The 18,379-nt window shown below is 51.4% G+C and overlaps 1 protein-coding gene across 8 annotated transcripts in view; it reads left to right on the top strand.

Moving 5' to 3' along the window:
- Positions 1-18,379, top strand: part of Prdm11 (PR/SET domain 11) — a 96,125-nt gene that overhangs the window by 62,743 nt on the left and 15,003 nt on the right. For 7 of the 8 annotated variants that reach the window (XM_045155375.1, XM_045155380.1, XM_045155395.1 and 4 more), the window contains exon 5: positions 8,792-8,859. In XM_045155375.1, the coding sequence (XP_045011310.1) occupies positions 8,792-8,859 (68 nt within the window). Of the gene's footprint in view, positions 1-8,791; positions 8,860-12,192; positions 12,615-15,555; positions 17,615-18,379 lie in introns of those variants that run through there. The other variant, XM_045155407.1, reaches the window with a different exon arrangement.

Genomic DNA, 18,379 nt, shown 5'->3' with positions numbered 1-18,379 from the left:
ACACCATTCTGTGCATATTCGAAGGAATGTCCTGGTGACTTTGGATACCACGTTAGGAGCACAGGTGCACATAACCCCATACTTTCCTGACCAGCTTGTGTGTTTTTTGCTCTGTGTGTGAGAGTGTAGGAGATGCATGAGCTTGAGTTTAAGTTCAGGACAGTCTCTATTCGTCTGGTTTTCTGCCTGCTCACCTAGCCCACCTCTGGGGGATGGAAGGGAAGCTCTGGGGTGTGCTAAAGTGTGTCTCCTGGGAATGGCTGCATACATCCTGTCTGCTCTGATTTGTTCTAAAAGGACATGCAAGGCTGAAAGCAGAGGGCATGCTGGGCCTGGTGAACATGCCTGTATTTCTAGCTCCTCAGATGCTGGCTTCCATCTCCAGCACTGTAAATGCACACCCAGAGCACTTTATGAATTTGGTCAGCCCTAGGAAGTTGCAAAGTAATTGGGCTTTTGAAAATCCAGTCTGTGATGTCTCCTCCTGTGACGGTGCCCACTGAATCCTGGGGGTGACAAGACATGCTGTTGGAGCAGACTTTGCCTCCCTGTTGGAACACCAGGCTGCACTTGGAAGGCTTGCTCTAAGCAGAGGCAAAGCTGGAGGTCCCAGTGGGATACAGGGGAGGCTGGCTGATGGGGGTTAGGGGGTGTGGCTGGTAATGCACACCATGATTAAAACATGGAGTGGCGGCTGGGGTAATGGCTCAGTGTGGGTGAGGTACTTGTCACATGAGCATGAAGACCTGAGTTTGGAACCCTAGCACCCTCATAAAATGCTTGGGCATGGTGGAGCACTCCCCTAACTGGAGAGGCAGAGATAGGAGTTCCTGGGACTCGGTGGTCAGCTCGACATGCTGAATCAGTGAGCTCTGGGTTCATTGAGAGACCTTGTCACAAAGAATCAGGTGAGAGTGAGTAAGATGAAGGAGGTAGCCATGGCAACTTCTGGCCTCCACAAGTGAACACACACACACGTGCACATGCGTGCACACACACACACACACACACACACACACACACACACACGAAAAGAAGAAGGGAGGGAGAGGAGGAAGGAGAGAGGGAGGGAGAGAAAAGAGGGAATTAACAAACAAAAAATCCCATAGAACTAGACCATCAGAGTCCTGAGACTCAACTACAGCTTCCCCAGTATCTCCTTTGTGGCCTCAAGCAAGTGACCTGATGACCTGAACCTAAGCTTCCCTGGCTGTAAAGTGAGAACTGTCCTCTATGAGGTGCTTGGCCCAGAACCATTGTCCAGGGAGTAGCACCTGTGAAGATTCTGAGTTAGTGTGCTTTAAATGTGTGTGCGCACGTGTGTGTGTGCGCGTGTGTGTGCAGGTGCGTGTGCCATGGTGCGTGTGTGGAGGTCAGAGGACAACTTTCAGTTTCGTCCTCACAGATCCACTGTATTTGAGGGCAGGTTGCTCTCATCCTGTCTGCTGTTTTTGCTGCACCCACTGAGTTCAGGGAAATTCCACGTCAGCCTTCCCTCTCACGGAAGCTCGCCGAGGCTTCTGGCTTTTTGTGTGGAGTCTGAGGCTCGAGCTCATTTACTCAGGCGTGAGCAGCAAGCACTTCATCCATGGAGTCATCTCCCAGCCCTGTGCTGGTTTTTATTCATTGTTAACTCTGCTCAGAAAGAGCATCCTGCTTCGTACAGACCAGGCCTGACTCAGGAGGCCCAAGCTTCTTTTTGTTATTTTCTTCTGACCATCTGTCCACACGGAACAATTCTGTTTTAGCGTTTTGAGATCGTCTAGAGCAGAGGAGATCTGTGTTTTGGCCTCCCTGTTAATGAGGAGCACTTGAACCCTCTTCGGAGCCAGCAGCTCCCCCTCTCACGGGCTGCACGCCCTTGCCGTCAGGACTGCTTGCATGGTCGTTGTTGTTTGTTTAGCCAGGGTTCCACTGTAGTCCAGGCTGACCTGGAACCACACTGTTGTCCAGGCTGGCCTCATACTCAGGATAATCCTCCTGCCTCAGTCTCCCGAGTGTTGGGATTACAGGCATGATCCACCGCTCCTGGCCTGTTGGCACGTTTCACGTGGACTCTGTGTGCCGAGTGTGGGCAGCCCGAATTAGCAGGAAGGCTGGGAGGACCTGCCTCCTCCTCATGGCAGCACTCCCAACTTGACCGTGACTTGCTTTCTCCAGCCTCTTGTCCAGGCCAGGGGCTTCTTTTTACATCATAATGATTTTAGCTTCTCGGCTACCTCAAGAAGAAACTTCACAGGGGCTAAGGAGTGGTGGTTTGAGTGTAAACAGCCTCCCTCAGCCTCCTGTGTTTGTGATTAGTCCCCCGCTGGCGGTGCTGTGTGAGAGCTTGTGGAGCCGGTAGTGGCGGGGACCGGTCCTGGGGAGTCACAGCTCAGCCCGGCTTGCTGCGCTCGCTTGCCCTCCACTCTGCCCTGCTGATATGACCGTGTGACACTGACTGACTTTTCCCTGTGATGGATGCATCCTCTTGAGACCGTAACCTTTCATAAACTTGGTGTTTTATTCCAGCGACTACGAAGTAGCTGCTAATTGACCTTGAGGGAAGGGGAGGAAGGAGTGACTCTGTGAGACCACCCTTTGTGGCTCCAGCAGGCCACTCCTGGATTCCACCCCAGTGTCAGGACTGGAGGCCCCCGGTCCATGCTCTGGCGCCCACCAGTGGGTTCTATGATCTGCAGGCCTGGGAGAATCCTGCCTACTACCTACCCTCTGTCCATCATACCACCAGTCCTTCTTCAAGACCTCAGCGCACACTGGAGCCCCAAAGAGGATCCCGGCTGACTCCAGATGTAGTTCTCCAGCTGAGTTCTCAAAAATCCCACAGTTAATCCACCACTGCATACAATCACTGTGGCCTCTCTTCTGTGTCCTACAGGACTGTGACCCAAGACAGCCATTTTCCTTATCACTTTATCATTTTATCCCAGAGATGTGGGAAGAAATATGTAGTAGCAACTTGAATGTTCTACTTCCGTGACACAGATACAATGGACTCTGCTACCCTGAAGGGGATGCGTGTTGGTCAGCTCTCCTCTCCAGCCCCCGTGTGTGTGTGTGTGTGTGTGTGTGTGTGTGTGTGTGTGTGTGTGCGCGCGCAATATTATCCAAGTGCTCTACCATGGAGCTACATCTCTAGTCCCTGCTCCTGTAACAAAGTATATGAGATAATCAAGTTGAAAAGAGAAAAGGCTTGCTCATAGTTTTGAGGCCTTAGTCCATGGTCAGCCGGCCTCATAGCTTTGGGGCCTGTGGTGAGGCAGTCTGTCATGGCGGGGAGTGCACAGGCAAGCAAGCTGCTTCACCTTTCACTTTATGGCCACTGGAAGACAGAGGTGACCCGTATTCCATAGGCCCCTTCAAGAGCATGTCCACCATGACCTAAGACCTCCCAGTAGGCCCACTTCACACGTTCCGGGAGTGCTGATCTGAAGACAAAACTTTAACTCTCAGGCTTTGGGGAACTTTCTGGGTCTAAACAATAGTAACCACATAATAGTAATATGTAGTAAAAAAAAAAAAAAAGAAAGAAAGAAACTGAATCTTGATCATTACCTTTTACAGATATATAATTTATGGAATTACAGTTTTTTAAAAAATATTTTTTTACTTTATTTATTTGCAAACAGAAAGAGACAGAGAGAAAGAAAAGAGAAACAGACAGAAAGAGTGGGTATTTCAGGGCCTCCAGCTGCTGCAAATGAACTCCAGATGCATGTGCCACTTTGTGCATCTGTCTTGACATGGGTACTGGGGAATTTAGCCTGGGTCACTAGGCTTTGCAAGCACATGCCTTAACCGCTGAGCCATCTCTTCATCCCTGAGTTGTAACTTTTGATCATTTAAGTGTTGATGGTGGTGCTATTTAATGACAGAGTCACAAGATCCCTGAAAAGTTCTATCTGCTGTCCTTAGTGGGGGCCAGCTCTAGCCCGCTACTCCTTTCTTTAATTGACATATCAGCACCACATAATTTTTCCATAAGTTGCTTCTTACTTAAAAGGGTTTTCAGACACTGGGAAGATTTCCCAGTGGTTAAAGGTACTTTGCAAAGTCTGCTGGCCCAGACTTAATTCCCAAGTCACCTCTGTAAGGTGGATGTAAAAAGTGGCATTAAGTGTTTGGTGCTCATTGGCAATGGCTAGATGCCTAGCACACACACATGCACTCCCTTACCACACACACACACACACACACACACACACACACACACATGCAAATAAGTAAATAATTTTTGAAAACACTTTTTATTTTTATTTATTTATTTATTTGACAGAGAAAGAGGGGTAGAGAGGGAGAAAATGGGTGTGCCAGGGCCTCCAGCCACTGCAAACAAACCCCAGACGCATGCGCCCCCTTGTGCATCTGGCTAGTGTGGGTCCTGGGGAATCGAATCTGGGTCCTTTGGCTTTGAAGGCTAGTGCCTTAACTGCTAAGCCATCCCTCCATCCCCATAAATGTTTTTGAGGAGACTTTTTATGCCACCATCCATCCACTCAGCCAGCGGCGGTCATGTGTCTGTTACATACTGTGATAGGCACTGGGACCACCACCGTGGAAAACCAAAAGAAAGAAAGAACTCTAGGATGTGTTCCCTTGGAAGTCATTTCAGCAAACTTTCTGCATTAGTTATTTTGCATTTCTATAACCAAGTACCTTTTACAGATAGAGAAAAGCAACTTATAGGGAGAAAGATTTGCTTTGGCTCCTGGTTTCAGAGAGATTTCAGCCCATCAGAGTAGGGCAGGCCTGGTGGAGCTTGTGGAAGTGGGGGGGCATTGTGTGAAGACTCCTCACATCTTGGTGGGCCAGGCAGGGGAGAGAGTTCCAGGACCCAGTGGCTGGTAAAATTTTCAAAGCCCTGTCCCTCATGAACTACTTCTAACAGCCTGGCCTGTTCTCCTAAAGGCTCCATAGGCTTCAGACTCGTGCCATTATCTTGGAACCAAGCATTCAGAACAGGAGCCTGTGAGGGAGATATTCCAGATTTCAAACTAAACCACTTTTTAAATTTGCAAAACACTATTATGCTTTGTTGTTAGAAAAACCTGTGTGTAGAAAACGTAGGAAGGCTTCCCACTAGCTCCAGGATGCAGATACCCTTGAAAGAAGGTAAGGAGAAGAGGTTGAGGAAGAGAAGGGCTTCACCTGGGATTTTCTTATTGCAAAGGGAGAGAGATCTGAGGCAACCATAACTGCTTAGAACCCTTGTTGGCTTCTGGTGATGTGTCCAGGATGTCAGCTGCATTATTCGCTGTTATTTCCAAATGTTTAAAATATCCAGTGATGCTTATGTTTTAAGAGCATAGCAGTGATGTTCTAGGCATGAAATGACCCACACTAAGGCTCCCCATTAGAACAGGCTGGCTATAGCAGAGTGAAGGGCAGTGTGTTTGTTTGAATTAGATGTGCCCCCGGAAAGTCTTTTTTTCTCAATGCTGGGTCTGCCCAGCTGGTGGTAGTTTGGGAATAGGTGCCTTGCTGGATGAAGTGTGTTGTTGGCGGCGGGATCATGAGTGTGGTATTAGCTTCCCCTTGCCACTGTTCAGCACACTCTCATGTTACTGTTGCCCACCTGATTTTGTCAGGAGGTGATGTCCAGCCTCTGCTCACGCCATGTTTTCCTCTGCCATCATGGAGTGTCCCCTTAAGTCTATAAGCCAAAATAAATGCTATCTCCAGCAAGCTGCTTTTGCTTGCATGCTTTGTGCCAACAACATGATGATAACTGCCACAGAAAATTGGTACCAGGAAGTGGGATTGTTGCTGGTAGAAACCTGATTTTGTGGCTTAGACCTTTTGGAATTGATTTGCAGGAATAATTTGGAAGTATTTGAAACCTGGGTCCAAGAGACACCTTGCAGCATTGAGTAAGAGTTTGAAGGACCATTCTGGTCAGAGTTAAAAAGACCTGAATGTAGTAAGAACTATGGAGTATGAGAGGAAAAAAAGAACTTTGTTGAGAATGGTCTAGAAGCACTTTGTGTGACAGGATTGCTTCATTCTGCCTGCTTATGTCCTGAGAACTTGTACAGGGTTGTGTTGGATAGAAATAGATTGGTGTGTGCAGATGGGTATGGAAAAAAAAAAAAAGAAAAAAGAAAAAAAAGAAAGAAAAGGAAAGAAATAAAATCTTTAGGCCAAAACTGCTGCCCATTCAGCTGCAGTTATCTGAGAAATTACAGCAATTGAGACTGGGCCAGCTGATCTGCATTGGGATAGCAGGAAGTATACAGACTCTTTTGAAAGTGAGGGGCCTGAATGCTGAAGGAAAAAAAAAAGTTGGCTTTGCTGCCCCTGGTTTAACAAATTTGGTAGCCTACCTGGTACTATGGAGTATTACAAATGCATGAAAGAGAGGGGTGGAATTGGAATTCCAGATAAGTTGCTGGTTAGAGTTATTGGACTTGGAGCTACAAAATTTGATGTTTGCTCTGTTTTAAATCTTGTGTTGGTTCAATCTTTCTTTGCTGTGCCTAATACCATCTTTTGCAGTGTGAATTCTTATCCTGAGCCATCATGTTTGTTTGCTTTTTTTTTTTTTTTTTTTTAAATACAAGCTCGCAGTTAAGAGACCTTGGACTATGGGGATGTTTGAACAATACTGGAATTGATAAAAGCTATGGGACCTTGTTGAATTGAACTAATAAATACATTGCATTTTATATCAGTTTATGGGGGCCAGGAATAGAATCTGGTGGCTTGAATTAAGTGTCTGTGGTAGTTTGAATAGATGGCCCCCAATATATTCAGTGTTTTATTAGTTTGTAGTTTGCATTTGCAGCCACCTGGCTATAGGTGGTGTCACTGGGTGGATCTTAAGGTGTGGGGGTGGGTTTGAGATTTCAGTCTGAAGATATGCAAAGTGTGCTGCCTAGCTGGAATTCCTGAAGCATGCTGTGCTATGTGGCTTTTAGGCTTGTGCTTCTCTCTGTGTTTTTGGTCCTGTGAAAGCAGGCCAGCTTCTTCTGTCATCGTGGAACTTCCCCTGGATCTGTAAGCTTCAATAAATCCCTTCCTTCATAAGTGTGCCTGGTTTGGAAGTTCATCTCAGTGAACCTGAAGCTTCCTGCTACAGTGTCCTTTCATAAATTTATGTCTTCTGTCTTCATGCTAGGTCCCCAGCTGATGGCAGTTTGGGAACTGGAGACCCTGGCATGCCTATTTTTATTCTCTTTCTCTGTCTCTGCAAATCAATAATTTTGTTTAAAAAAAAAAAGAGAGGTGGGTCATGGTGACTCTTACTTCCTTCCCCAGTACTCAAGTGCCTGGGATAGGCAGGAGGATAGAGAGTTTGAGGCTAGCCCGGATCTTATACATGTGAGATCCTATCTTAAATAAAACAAAACAAATTGAGAACAAAATAAGGACATCACAAAAGAGTGCCTAGCAAGAAAGGAAAACCCTAACAGATAGATGAAACTAGACTGGCGATAGTGAAAAAGAGAATTAGTGAATCGAAAGAGCTCTGAGAAATTTTCCTAGACACTGACCAGAAAGATGAACTATGAAGGGTAGTTAAAAGACTTGGAATGAGCTATTCCTATACATGTTTAATAGAAATTCTGCCAGAAGAGGCTGAAGAAAGTGAGAATCTATACTCAAAAGCAATGTAGCTATGAATTTTGTAGAATGATTTGGGGACACAAATCTTCAATTTGAAAGTGCCCATTATATAATGAAGAGAATTGTATACAATGATTCTTTTTCAAAACTGCAGTGTGAAATGGCATAAAATCATGAACAAGGGAAAGAGCCGAATTGTACCCTAGACAAATGATCCATAAAAGACCTGCATTTGAGCTGGGGAGATGGTTCAGTGGATAAAGTTCTTGCTGCGCAAACGTGAATACATGAATTTGGATTCCCAGACTCCTTGTAAAAGCTGGCTGCTGTGGCATGCACATCATCGCGGTGTGCCTACAGCAAGAAGGAAGGTGGAGACTAGAGAGTTTCCTGGAAGTGGCCTGGCAAGCTAGCATGGTGAATGCAGCAGTAAAGAGCCGCGAGAATGGGAGACTGCCTCAAAGAGGGTGGGAGGCAAGGGCTAACACCTGAAGTCACCCACTGACCTCCATGTGCATACCGTGGTATGTGCATGCCCTGACTTAACACACATCTCACACACACACACACACACATACACACACCAAAAAAGGACCCCTACAGTCTTATTGTCAATCTCCAAAGCACTGAATAAATAAGAACCAGCCACGTCCAAGTTCCATGTCCTACCAAACTCTTATTTCCAAGTGGTGGTGAAATAAAGACATTATTACTGAATAGAAGTGGCTGTAGCCCAAACCTCGAGGCTCTTGAATATTCAGAGGTAGGACAACTCCCCTGCCTCCAGCAGTGGCCTTCATCATCTCCCACACACATTGTAGAGAGGGAAGGTCTGCATTCAGGGTTTTTTGTTTTGTTTTGTTTTTACAGCACCAAGGCTTGGGAACTGATGCTCCTTGGCTGTGTTGCCCAGGGTTCCATCTACACAGACGAGAGACGTGTCTCCTGTCTGTCTTCTCCCATTTCCCATGAATTCAGAACACCTTGAATGCTTTTTGTGTCTCTTCCAGGGTCTCTACAAGAATGGGAGTGGATAAGACATGGTATCAAGGAGTCTTAACTCCAGCTTGGTTTTGTTCAAGTGTAGGAGGAGGGCTGAGGAAAAGAAGGGGAGGCTGTGGATAAGGCTAGGCCCTGAGCCCTGCACCTTAGGTTGGGTAGGAACCCAGAAACACAAGAGTCCCATCTTGAATGGCCTGTTCTAGACTCTCTCTCTGTCTTCTAGATTGTGGACAAGAACAACCGTTACAAGTCCATAGATGGGTCAGATGAGACGAAGGCCAATTGGATGAGGTGAGTCTTGCTGCTGTCAACCCCAGGGAGCCCCACTAGCCTCTGGAGCAGGCCAAGGGAGTGTCTTGGGCCTGTGGGGTCTCCAGGACTGATGTTGGCAGAGTTTGGGATGTGTCTGGACTTGGGGGAATCTTTCTGTTTTTCTCAGTCTTCTATCAGATGATCTGGCAGAGGGTAGCAGCCAGGCCAGTGGGATACTGAGACACCAGAGGCTCCACAAGCCCCTAGGCTCTGGCAGCATTCTTGACGTGAAGGAGAGTATTCCTCACCTAGTACTGTGGCCTTTTCTCTGGGTGGCATCACCCTAGGGCAGCCCTAGCCATTGCCTCATGGCTCTGTGGAGAAGACCCCTGGCAGTCTCTACCTCCTTTCACTACAGTGTGCACTATAGGGCTTAGCGCACTGTTGGGGTGCTTCTGTGCTCCAGGCTGCTACCTGATGTTTGTGTGTGAAGTCTCCCTAAAGACTGGCTTAGAGAGAACAGCAGACTGGCTGAGTGTCACCCCCAGGTGGCTGTGCTGAGTCAGCATCAGGGTCAGTACTAGTCTGTGCAGTGTGTTACGCCATGGGGTGCACTCGTGGGGGAGAGAGATCAGACTGGCCTTGACTCTTATTTGGTGACTTGTCCGGGACAAGAAGTGATGACTGGTAATTTGGATTTGAGATGGGAATAAAGGGAAGCCATAGGGGCTGGACCCTCTCCCAGCCACAGTATGGATCCGAGGCCCTGTCATCATTCACATGGTTTTATGAGGGGGTGCTGGTGGACAGGTGCGGCAAAGTCGTTCTCAGAGGGAGGGCGTTTGCTATAGCTGGATCCTCCAGAGTTTCCAAGCACATGAGGAGAAGGTGGAAGGAAGTAGGGAGTCATGGTGAAGTCTCCCAAGCCCTTTGTCTTGGTGTCACTGCCACCTGTGTGCCTTTGGAGCCGCAGCTGACCTCCAGGGGCAGCTGTTCCCCTGTCTCCAAACAGGTGCAGAATCAGAGACCCCAAACACCCACGTGCCACCTCCTTCTATGCAATGTGGTCAGTTATCCCCCGGCAAGGTGGGCTTGATATTCCCAAGGAACATCTTCCCCAGCCACAGGATCCAGATCAGCTCAGCAGTGCCCTCTCTCCCTGTGCTAAGTACCATTTCTACTCAGACTCTGTGAGCACATGGGGATGAGTGAGCCCAGCTTGGCCCCACCCTGCTCCATCCTCGGTTCCCTCCCATCATGGAATGACTTTCTGGGATATGGCGGTTATGTGGGATGCACAGACAAGGGACTAGAAGGAACTTTGACATGGGCCTTCGAGGGCCGAGGCTCAGTTGGTGGCACAGCACTGTGAGCCTTTCAGACAGGCTGGTGGTGGGCAGAATGCGATGGGGCACTTTGTCCCCGTTGCTGCATTTGAGTCCATGCCAGGGGAGGGACAGCCTGTCTGACGCATTCTGGTGTCAGGGTATTGTGCTGTCGCCTTCAATGCTTGCAGGACCTGTGGCCTGGAGAGCTGATGCTGCCTCCCATTTCCAAGCTTCTACTTGGAGACAAGGCATCCCGCAGCCCTGAGTAAGAGGGCGCCTCGCCTCAGGCAGCTCAGCCAGCTGGCACTCCAGAGCTTCTGATGCAATGGCTGTGGAAAGTGCAGGGCCACAGAGATTTTGCACACTCTTCATAGTGATGCACATGTGCTCCTCAGGCTGAGATTCTGTGCTCTGTACTGGTGGTCACACCACAGTGGTCAGCTGAGGTCCACTCAAATTCATGCAGCCAATGGCAGAATGAGGACTGGCACCTGAGGCTCTAGACTTCTAGGCCAGGATTCTGTGTGCTTATGCATAAGGGACCTGGCAGAACATGGCTTCCTGGACAGTGGGTGGGCATGGTAGTGTGACTTCTGCTCCTGCTACCTTGCTCGCATGCCTCTGTATTGCTCCTGCTCCAAGCCCTGTCCTGATCCAAGATGGCACCTGGGTGGTCCCAGCTGGCCGGGGCCTCAGCTTGAGGCATCTTTGGGAGAAGGTGGGGTTATATGTGTACAACTTCCATTCAGGCCGTTTCTTATAATTTGCACACACGCTTAACTGTGCTGTTGGCAGTGATGTAAAAGAATCAACTTGTTTATGCAATTAGTGGTGGGCCAGGCAAGAGATGGAACATTGACATGTGGGTACCCTGGGCTAGGTGCTCTGTGTGTGGTGATTCTCGCCCAGGGGCTATGCCCCTGGGGACACTAGACAGTGCTTTGAGCCATTTGGATGGGCATAGCTTTGTGTGTGGGTGCTACTGGTTTGTGTGGGGCAGAAGCCAAGGATGCTGATGATGTTCCTCACTGCACAGCACCCGCTGGTGCCTCTGGCCTCTCTCTGTGGGCAGGAAGGCAGAGGCTGGAGGATCTCGGTGCTGCTGGCCTTGCTGTGCATTGGGAAGCAGTCAGAGGTGTGGATCAGTCTCTGGGTTCCCCTCTATACCCTGGTTTCCTCTGTTGAGGGGAGGCTTTTCAACCTTGTAGTTGTAATGTAACATGGAGAAATTGATTTCCAAAGCCCCAGAGGAGCCTCCATGGAATCATGGTCTCCCCTAGAGTCTTTCTGAGTGGAAACTCCCATGGATGCTCATGGCCACCTCACATTTCACCAAAATGCTAAGGCAGCCATCTCACAAACAGCTGTTAACAGTGCCCCAGAGGGAGGGGGGCCCACCTGCCTGCACACATGGAGGTTGGGATGTGGGGCCAGAGACGTGAAGCACAAAGGACACAATCAGTTTTCTGTGATTTCACGTAATAGGTGCTACCAGCTGATGTCACACACCACCGCAGCCCCTTGTGGACTTCTCCTTATTCACGGATTCCTCCTGCAGGCCTGTCATTCGGCACTGTACAATGTCTCTGTCTAGTCCTAACCCTAGTGAGGAAAGGTCCTTTATTCCTTTTTAGGAAGGAAATTAATGCCCTTTTACACACTGGCTCTTTTCCCCCATAGATGCCACTCCCAGAGGTGATGTGTTGTCATTTCCATTCCGAATGAGAGGGTGAGGTGGGAGAGGTTGGATGAGCTTAAACTCTGCGGTGATTCTCATCCAGGGGCTGTGCTCACAGCTGGTGAGAAGTAGGGCAGGTCTTACCCCGTGGCATTGGGCTCTGAGCCCAATGTGCCCATCACGTCTCCCTCCCTCCCCTGTGAGGAGGAAGGGTGGGACATCTCAGTAGAAGGAGGAGGGTGTGGTGGGAGCCAGGTCACTCCAGGTGCCCCTGGCTCCCCAGCTTGAGGCCTGCAATTAGGAAGGAGGACCACCCGCATTGACTGTCATTTACCCAATTGTACTTTGTGGGATATTCAACCCAAGGAATGTGCTGCCCCTGGCCGAGCGTAAGAGGAAGCCCAAGTTCTCCAAGGAGGAGCTGGATGTTCTGGTCATGGAGGTGACCCACCATGAAGCAGTTCTCTTTGGGAGGGAGACCATGCGACTGTCCCATGCCGACAGGGACAAGATTTGGGAAGGCATAGCTCGGAAAATCACCTCCATCAGCCAGGTCCCTCGCTCCGTCAAGGACATTAAACACAGATGGGATGACATGAAGCGGAGGACCAAGGACAAGCTGGCCTTCATGCAGCAGTCACTGTCTGGGCCCAGGGATGGGGGCCGGCCCCCCCCAGTCATGCTCACTGCCCACGAGAGGGCCATTGAGACGGCACTGCTCACGGCTCGGTCAGGACACAGCTTCCCCAGGACAGAACTGGATGGCACTGACAGCCCCTCTACCAGCTGTGAGTATCACTGCCTGGCTGCAGCCTGTGCATGAGGGCTTCCTCATAATGGCCCTTCCTTTCCTAGCTCCTGGCCTTCCTGTCTTTCCTGCTCTTTCCACCCCAAGTCCCATTCCTGTTCTGTCTCCACTTCTTACATATCTCCATTCTAGCACCTTGACCGGGGTTTCTGTGCCCGAAGCCTTGATGGGACCCAAGAGGAAGCCACACAGGCCCACTCCTGGGGCTTTCATAGGCTCGTGGGAATGAGCAGGCTTGTGCGCACGTGCTGTGACGGCCAGAGGATAGCATTTGCTGTTGTTCCCCATGTGCGTCTGCTCTTGAGCCGGGGGCTCCCATTGGCCTGGAACTTGCCAATTAGGCTAGACTAGCTGGCCAGTGAAGCTCAGGAGTCCCTCTGCCTCTCCAGTTGTGCAATTACATGCTCATGCCACCACGCCTAGCCGTTTTATGTGGATTCCGGGGACCCACATGTCCTCCTTGTGCTTGTAAGATAAGCGCTAAGCTATCTCCTCATGCGTGGAGTAAACTAGCTTGTTTTGTTTTTGTGGCTGGGTCTCACTGTAGCCCAAGCTGGCATCGAACTCACAGCAGTCTTCCTACCTTGGCCTCCCGAATGTGCCATCGCACCCAGCTTTCAACGAACTTTAATTAGACAACTGGGAGCACCACACGCATGTCTCTAAGCGGAGGGAGGAGGCCTGGCTGAGAGTCCAGGGCATCCTGAAAGCAGAGCAGACTTCCAGCCTGAGCCCGGATTGTGTGTTCCCAGGGGCCACGGTGTGTCTGCTGCTCCGCAGCCTGGGTCCTATGTCTTCAGTCTGCACTGCTCCTGGGAAGGACGTAACAGCCTAGGCTGAAGCAGTAGAAACGACTCAGCTGGGCTGGGAAAGGCTATGGAAGGGTGAGGCAGAGCTAACCAGGCCTGGTGTGAGGCGCAGAGGAGGGAGGACGGGGCGTGCAGACCGAGAACAGCATGTACAAGTCCCGCTCAGGAAGGCGCTTGGCACGTTCCAGGAGCAGCAGAAGCCAGAGAAGCCCCAGTGTAGCCAGCAGGGGGAGGGGCCCAGCGACCCAAGCAGCAGAGCCAGGCCAGGGAAAGACAGGTTGTGCCTCTGTGGCTGCCTCATCGCTTTGTGTCGGCATTTCCCTCCCTTCCCCCACCCCTCTCTCTCTCTCTCTCTCTCTCTCTCTCTCTCTCTCTCTCTCTCTGAGTTCCTGCCTTCTGGCTGCGCTGTGTGCCCCTGCTTCTCCTGGTTCCTGCTTCTGTCTGCCCAGCTGGGGCTGGCGAAGCTCCCTCTCTTTCCTCTCTGGCTCCCCTGCCCCGGCCATTGTGCCTCTGTTTCCCTGTGTTGTCACTGTCACCCTGTTTCTTCACGTCTCAGATGATGGACTTCCCTTCCCAGGAAGGGACCTTGGGAGCTGCCCTTCTAGTTGGGGTTCACAAGAAGGGGCAGTCCTTGGAGAGGAGCTCCTCCATGTAGTGCTTCTCTCCTGCTTCAATACATACTCACCCCAACCCTCACTCACCGCCCCCCTTGGGGGCCCACGAGCAGGGCAGGAGGGGCCAGCCCATCAGTGGGAAGATGGTTCTCCGGTTCCGCCTTCCTCCCTGGCCCCTTGCCATGGGGATCTGCTCATTTCCTGTTTGGCTGGGGCTCCTGACAGGTGGCGACTCACAGAGTCAGACTCGGGAATAGAAAGGGGTGTGGAGCCCAGGACAAGTATGGCTTCCTTGTTACCCAGGAAATGAGTCTCCAGAGTGGTCCTGAAAGAGTCACAAACAGGGTGGGAGCCAGCTTCTGCCAGGTCTGCCCTAAGTCTTGGCGTGAATTCACGCAATCCTGAGCCAAAGAAGGGGGGGTGCGGAATCCCCAAAAAGCCTATTCCTGTCCTGCCTACCTCTTCATTTCTTTGAGGCCAAAGATGATGAAGTTACCAGAACTAACTTCAGCTGACAGCCCCCCCTCCCATACACACCAATGACAAGCTACTTCAGTTCAGCCAGGCCTTGGAAAGGGGAGACTGGTGTCACCACCGAGGACTCTGCTCCTCCTGGCTTCCTGGGGGGCATTCTGAATTGAGCACCCCAGCCACAGGCAAGGAGGCTCTCCCTGACATCCGTGCATCACTTTTCATATACCTGCTCATGACCTTGGTCATCTGTGTGCAGGGACTTGTCCCCTCCCTGTGCCCCTTAGCAAGGAGAAGCAGCAGTCTGTCTTACAGGTCATGTGTGAACAAACGCTCATGGGTGGGCTACTGTGTGTCCCACTTGACGGCCCTCCTGGGGGGACAACAGGGACAAGGGTCACGTCAAGGCTGATGGCCTGCTCTAGATTCAGTCCTGCCCATTCTGCCACACCTTCCGCCTTTCTCCTCCCACCTCAAGCCCTCCCCAGCCCCACCACAGTGATTTAAGTTTGCAGATTCCAACAAGGCCACAAGGTGGCTCCAAGCCACTCAGAAAGGGCGCCTTGGCATGCCGAGGGGAGCAGGGCAGGACATCCCAAAGGCGGCAGCATGCTTCCAGCTCGGCCTCTGGGATTTCCTCTGGTCTTCTTAACAGTCCAGCCAGAGCCCAGTGGGGCCAACACAGCAGTTGTGACCATTCCTCGGCAGAAGTCCACGACATGGCCAAGGGCCCAGCCCCTAGGTTAATGGGGACCTGACTGGGACTTCCAAGTCCCCTGGCTTGGACTCCTTTGCAGGAGTGTGGCTGTTCCCGGGGGAAAATGGGGACATGCTCATGCCCGTCTCCTGTCCCCAGCTCACACACCCCAGGGAGCTGAGGACCAGCGTCTCTCCACGGCTGTAACAATGCAGACTGAGGGATGGCAGGCTAGAAGATGCTGGGGCATTTTCAGGGGTGAGCCAATGCCAAGGGTTGCCCTTTTCTCCCTGTTGTAATCATTTGTTCTTCTCTGCTCTGTCCCCCAAGACGATGAAGATGATGAGGCCCCTGGGCCCTCACAGCATTCTCTTCGTGTGCCCCTGCCAAGGCCACCAGAGGAAGAAGCCCATCTACCCAGGCCCCTGCTGCTCCATTCATCCTCCTCTTCAGACCAGTCGGAGACAGTGGGGTCTAAGCCAGAGGCTCTGCCCCGGCCCTTGCCCCAGGCCCAAGCCTGCAGGACCCCACAGCCACATCCCAGCTCACCTGCCGCAGGCCTGGATCAGCAGTTCTTTCATGCCTGCTCTCAGCAGACCGAGGTGTTCCAGCAGTTCTGCCAGCAGCTGGTTACTGCACACCAAGACATGGCCAGAGGCATGCATGTCATCAGCCAGGCCATGGCCCAGCTGAACAGCCAAGTTGGCCAGATGTGCCAGGTGCTGACAGAGATCCGGGATGCGGTTCAGGCATCACAGCGGCAGTCAGAAGGGGCAGCCCCTGTGGGCTCCACCCTCCAGACCCAGGCATCCCTGCACCCCACACAGACTCCCCCAGTGCCAGCCCCTGCAAGGACTACCAGGTCTCGGAAGAGAAAGCACAATTTCTAACCTGGCTCCTCTGCACAAGCTGGAGAGAGGGAGGTGGTGTCTGGCCTTGAAATGGGGCCAGTCTCTCAAGGCTGCAAACAGAACTGATGACCTTGGGGGCGCCGCCATCTCCTTAAACCGGTACAAGCCGGCTGCCTGTGCACTATTAAGAGCATGTGTTTGGGTCCATTCCCTATTCTCAGGTGGAGGCTCAGATGCAAGAGAAGCTGCCTGCTTACGCTTGCTTGGCCTGGAGGCTTGTTCTCCGTACCCCACGGAGTAGGCATGGCAGGGCAGTGAGAGCATCAGACAGAATCCTGCTTTCCCACTCAGGACTGACTACAGGAGACCTGACTGCTCAGGCCCTGATTCTGCACTTTCCCAAGGGGTGGGGCCCGAGGGAGGGGCGGGGCCAGCGCAGCCTGGTGGGTGGCACCCCCACCTTGGCCCTCGCTTGCTCAGCTGCTGTGCTTGCCTTGTGTGGAATGGGAGAGGTGTGGGCTGCAACTGATGTCAGATGTCGGCAAGGAGACCATCTTACATCCTCCGAGAGCACTTTATTCTGTTCTTGTGCCTGTAGATGTCAGGTGATCTCAGGGAGTTCTCAGGACTGCAGGGCCGCAGCCTTGTCAACTATTTTTAGCTTTGTGGTCGCCACCTGTATTTCATAGGTCAGGAGTGCCAGCCAGCATAGGGGCCAGGACTGTGGCTTTGTCTAGTCGCATCAGAGGCCAGGTCTGGAGTTGGTAGCAGAAGAGAAGCTTGCTTCTGCTCAGCCTCTGCCCCTACCTGAGCTCCCCACATGGGAGAGGGTAGTGACAGCAGCATGAGGGCAAGCTCGTCACCCCACTCACCCTGAGGCTCACAGCCAGCGGCTGGGGAGGGGCAGGGTCCAGGTCTGAGGATTCAACAGGCAGTCTGTCTTCTGTGTCCTAGAAGAAGCCAGAGCCCAGCGGGGCTGTATCCTGGTCCACCCTGCCGCATGCCTTGCCTCTGCTTGCTCGGGCCGCGTGTGTACGCTCTAGCCACGTACACCTGTAGCTTCATGTTTTGTTTGGCGGGTGGGAAGCTAGGTCTTTTAGAGTTGTGGGATTGAGTGGCAGGTGACTGGTATCAGCTTACCTCCAGCCTGAGTGTATCCAGCTGACCCATCACACCTTTCACCTTTATTCCTGCTCCCTGGGGTCTAAGTGGGGCTGGGAGACCCGCTGTACCCGGTGCCTGCTGCCGAGGCTGTTGCCAGAGCTGCTTATAAACCCAGACCATGCTTTTTTCCACACAGGGAGGGTGACAGGCACTGGCCATGTTCTTGGGCTATGGGCTTCATCCCTGTCCTGTGATTATTGGGAGGTTCTTACCCCTCCCCTTAAACTGAACACTGTCCTGCCCAACAATAGCCGAGAGGCTTGATAAATTGACTGGAATCACCCTGCCCATCTATGCTGGAATCCAAGATTGCCTTTCCAAGTATTTTTGTTAAGATGGCAATAAAATGAAATGGATCTCACGGTTTGAACACACCCAGGCTCCAGCATCTTTCTTTGGTGTGTATTCTCTTTCTTTGATTCTTAGGGAAACCACAGGGCTCCCAGAGGAGGGGCTAGATATTTAAGGGAAAGTACTAGTGAGAGGGTGAGAGATGTGGCCCTTGCAGTTTCTGGATTCCCTAAGCTCTCAGATGTCTATGTCCAGCCCCCATGCATGTGGGCTTAGGAAGGCCAGGTCCCCATGAACAACAGGTTCAGTGGCATTTTATTTTTCTGCACATCAAAAATGTCAATGGCACCCAATGAATCCCCCACAGAAGTATTGGCATTCCCAGAGGGGCAGAGTCATTTCTGGCAGGAGACTTTAGGGGCTGACCATCTGCCAGTGCACTTTAAGAGCCACCCTGGGAAATGTACCTTTTTGGGACATGTCCCCACTGATTCTGGTATCTACCTGTCACAGTCAGGGCCCTGCTACCCTCTCAAAAGATATCACAGTGGCTTTCTCTAGATGTCTAAAGACTGGGCTCCCCACCTATCAGCCTTGCTTACTGCTGATCCTGGAGAGAGCATCCCCCAGGTGGGAATCCCCGATTCCTGGGCTTTGGGATCTTCCAGAAGGTACGGACATGTCGTAAGACTTGCCCGTGTCTCTCCTAATACTAGTCAGTGTGACTGGCCAATCTTTCCGTCTGGTCCTAGAGTGACAGGAGCCAAGATGGAGTTCGTAAAACAGCAATGAGGTCCAAGCTGAAGGGCCAGTGGTTAGTTTGGAGTGGAAGTGATTTTCATTTCGAC

Source organism: Jaculus jaculus, chromosome 1, assembly GCF_020740685.1.
Source record: "Jaculus jaculus isolate mJacJac1 chromosome 1, mJacJac1.mat.Y.cur, whole genome shotgun sequence".
In the NCBI taxonomy this organism is placed as follows: domain Eukaryota; kingdom Metazoa; phylum Chordata; class Mammalia; order Rodentia; family Dipodidae; genus Jaculus; species Jaculus jaculus.
This window is presented reverse-complemented; position numbering and strand designations above follow the sequence as displayed.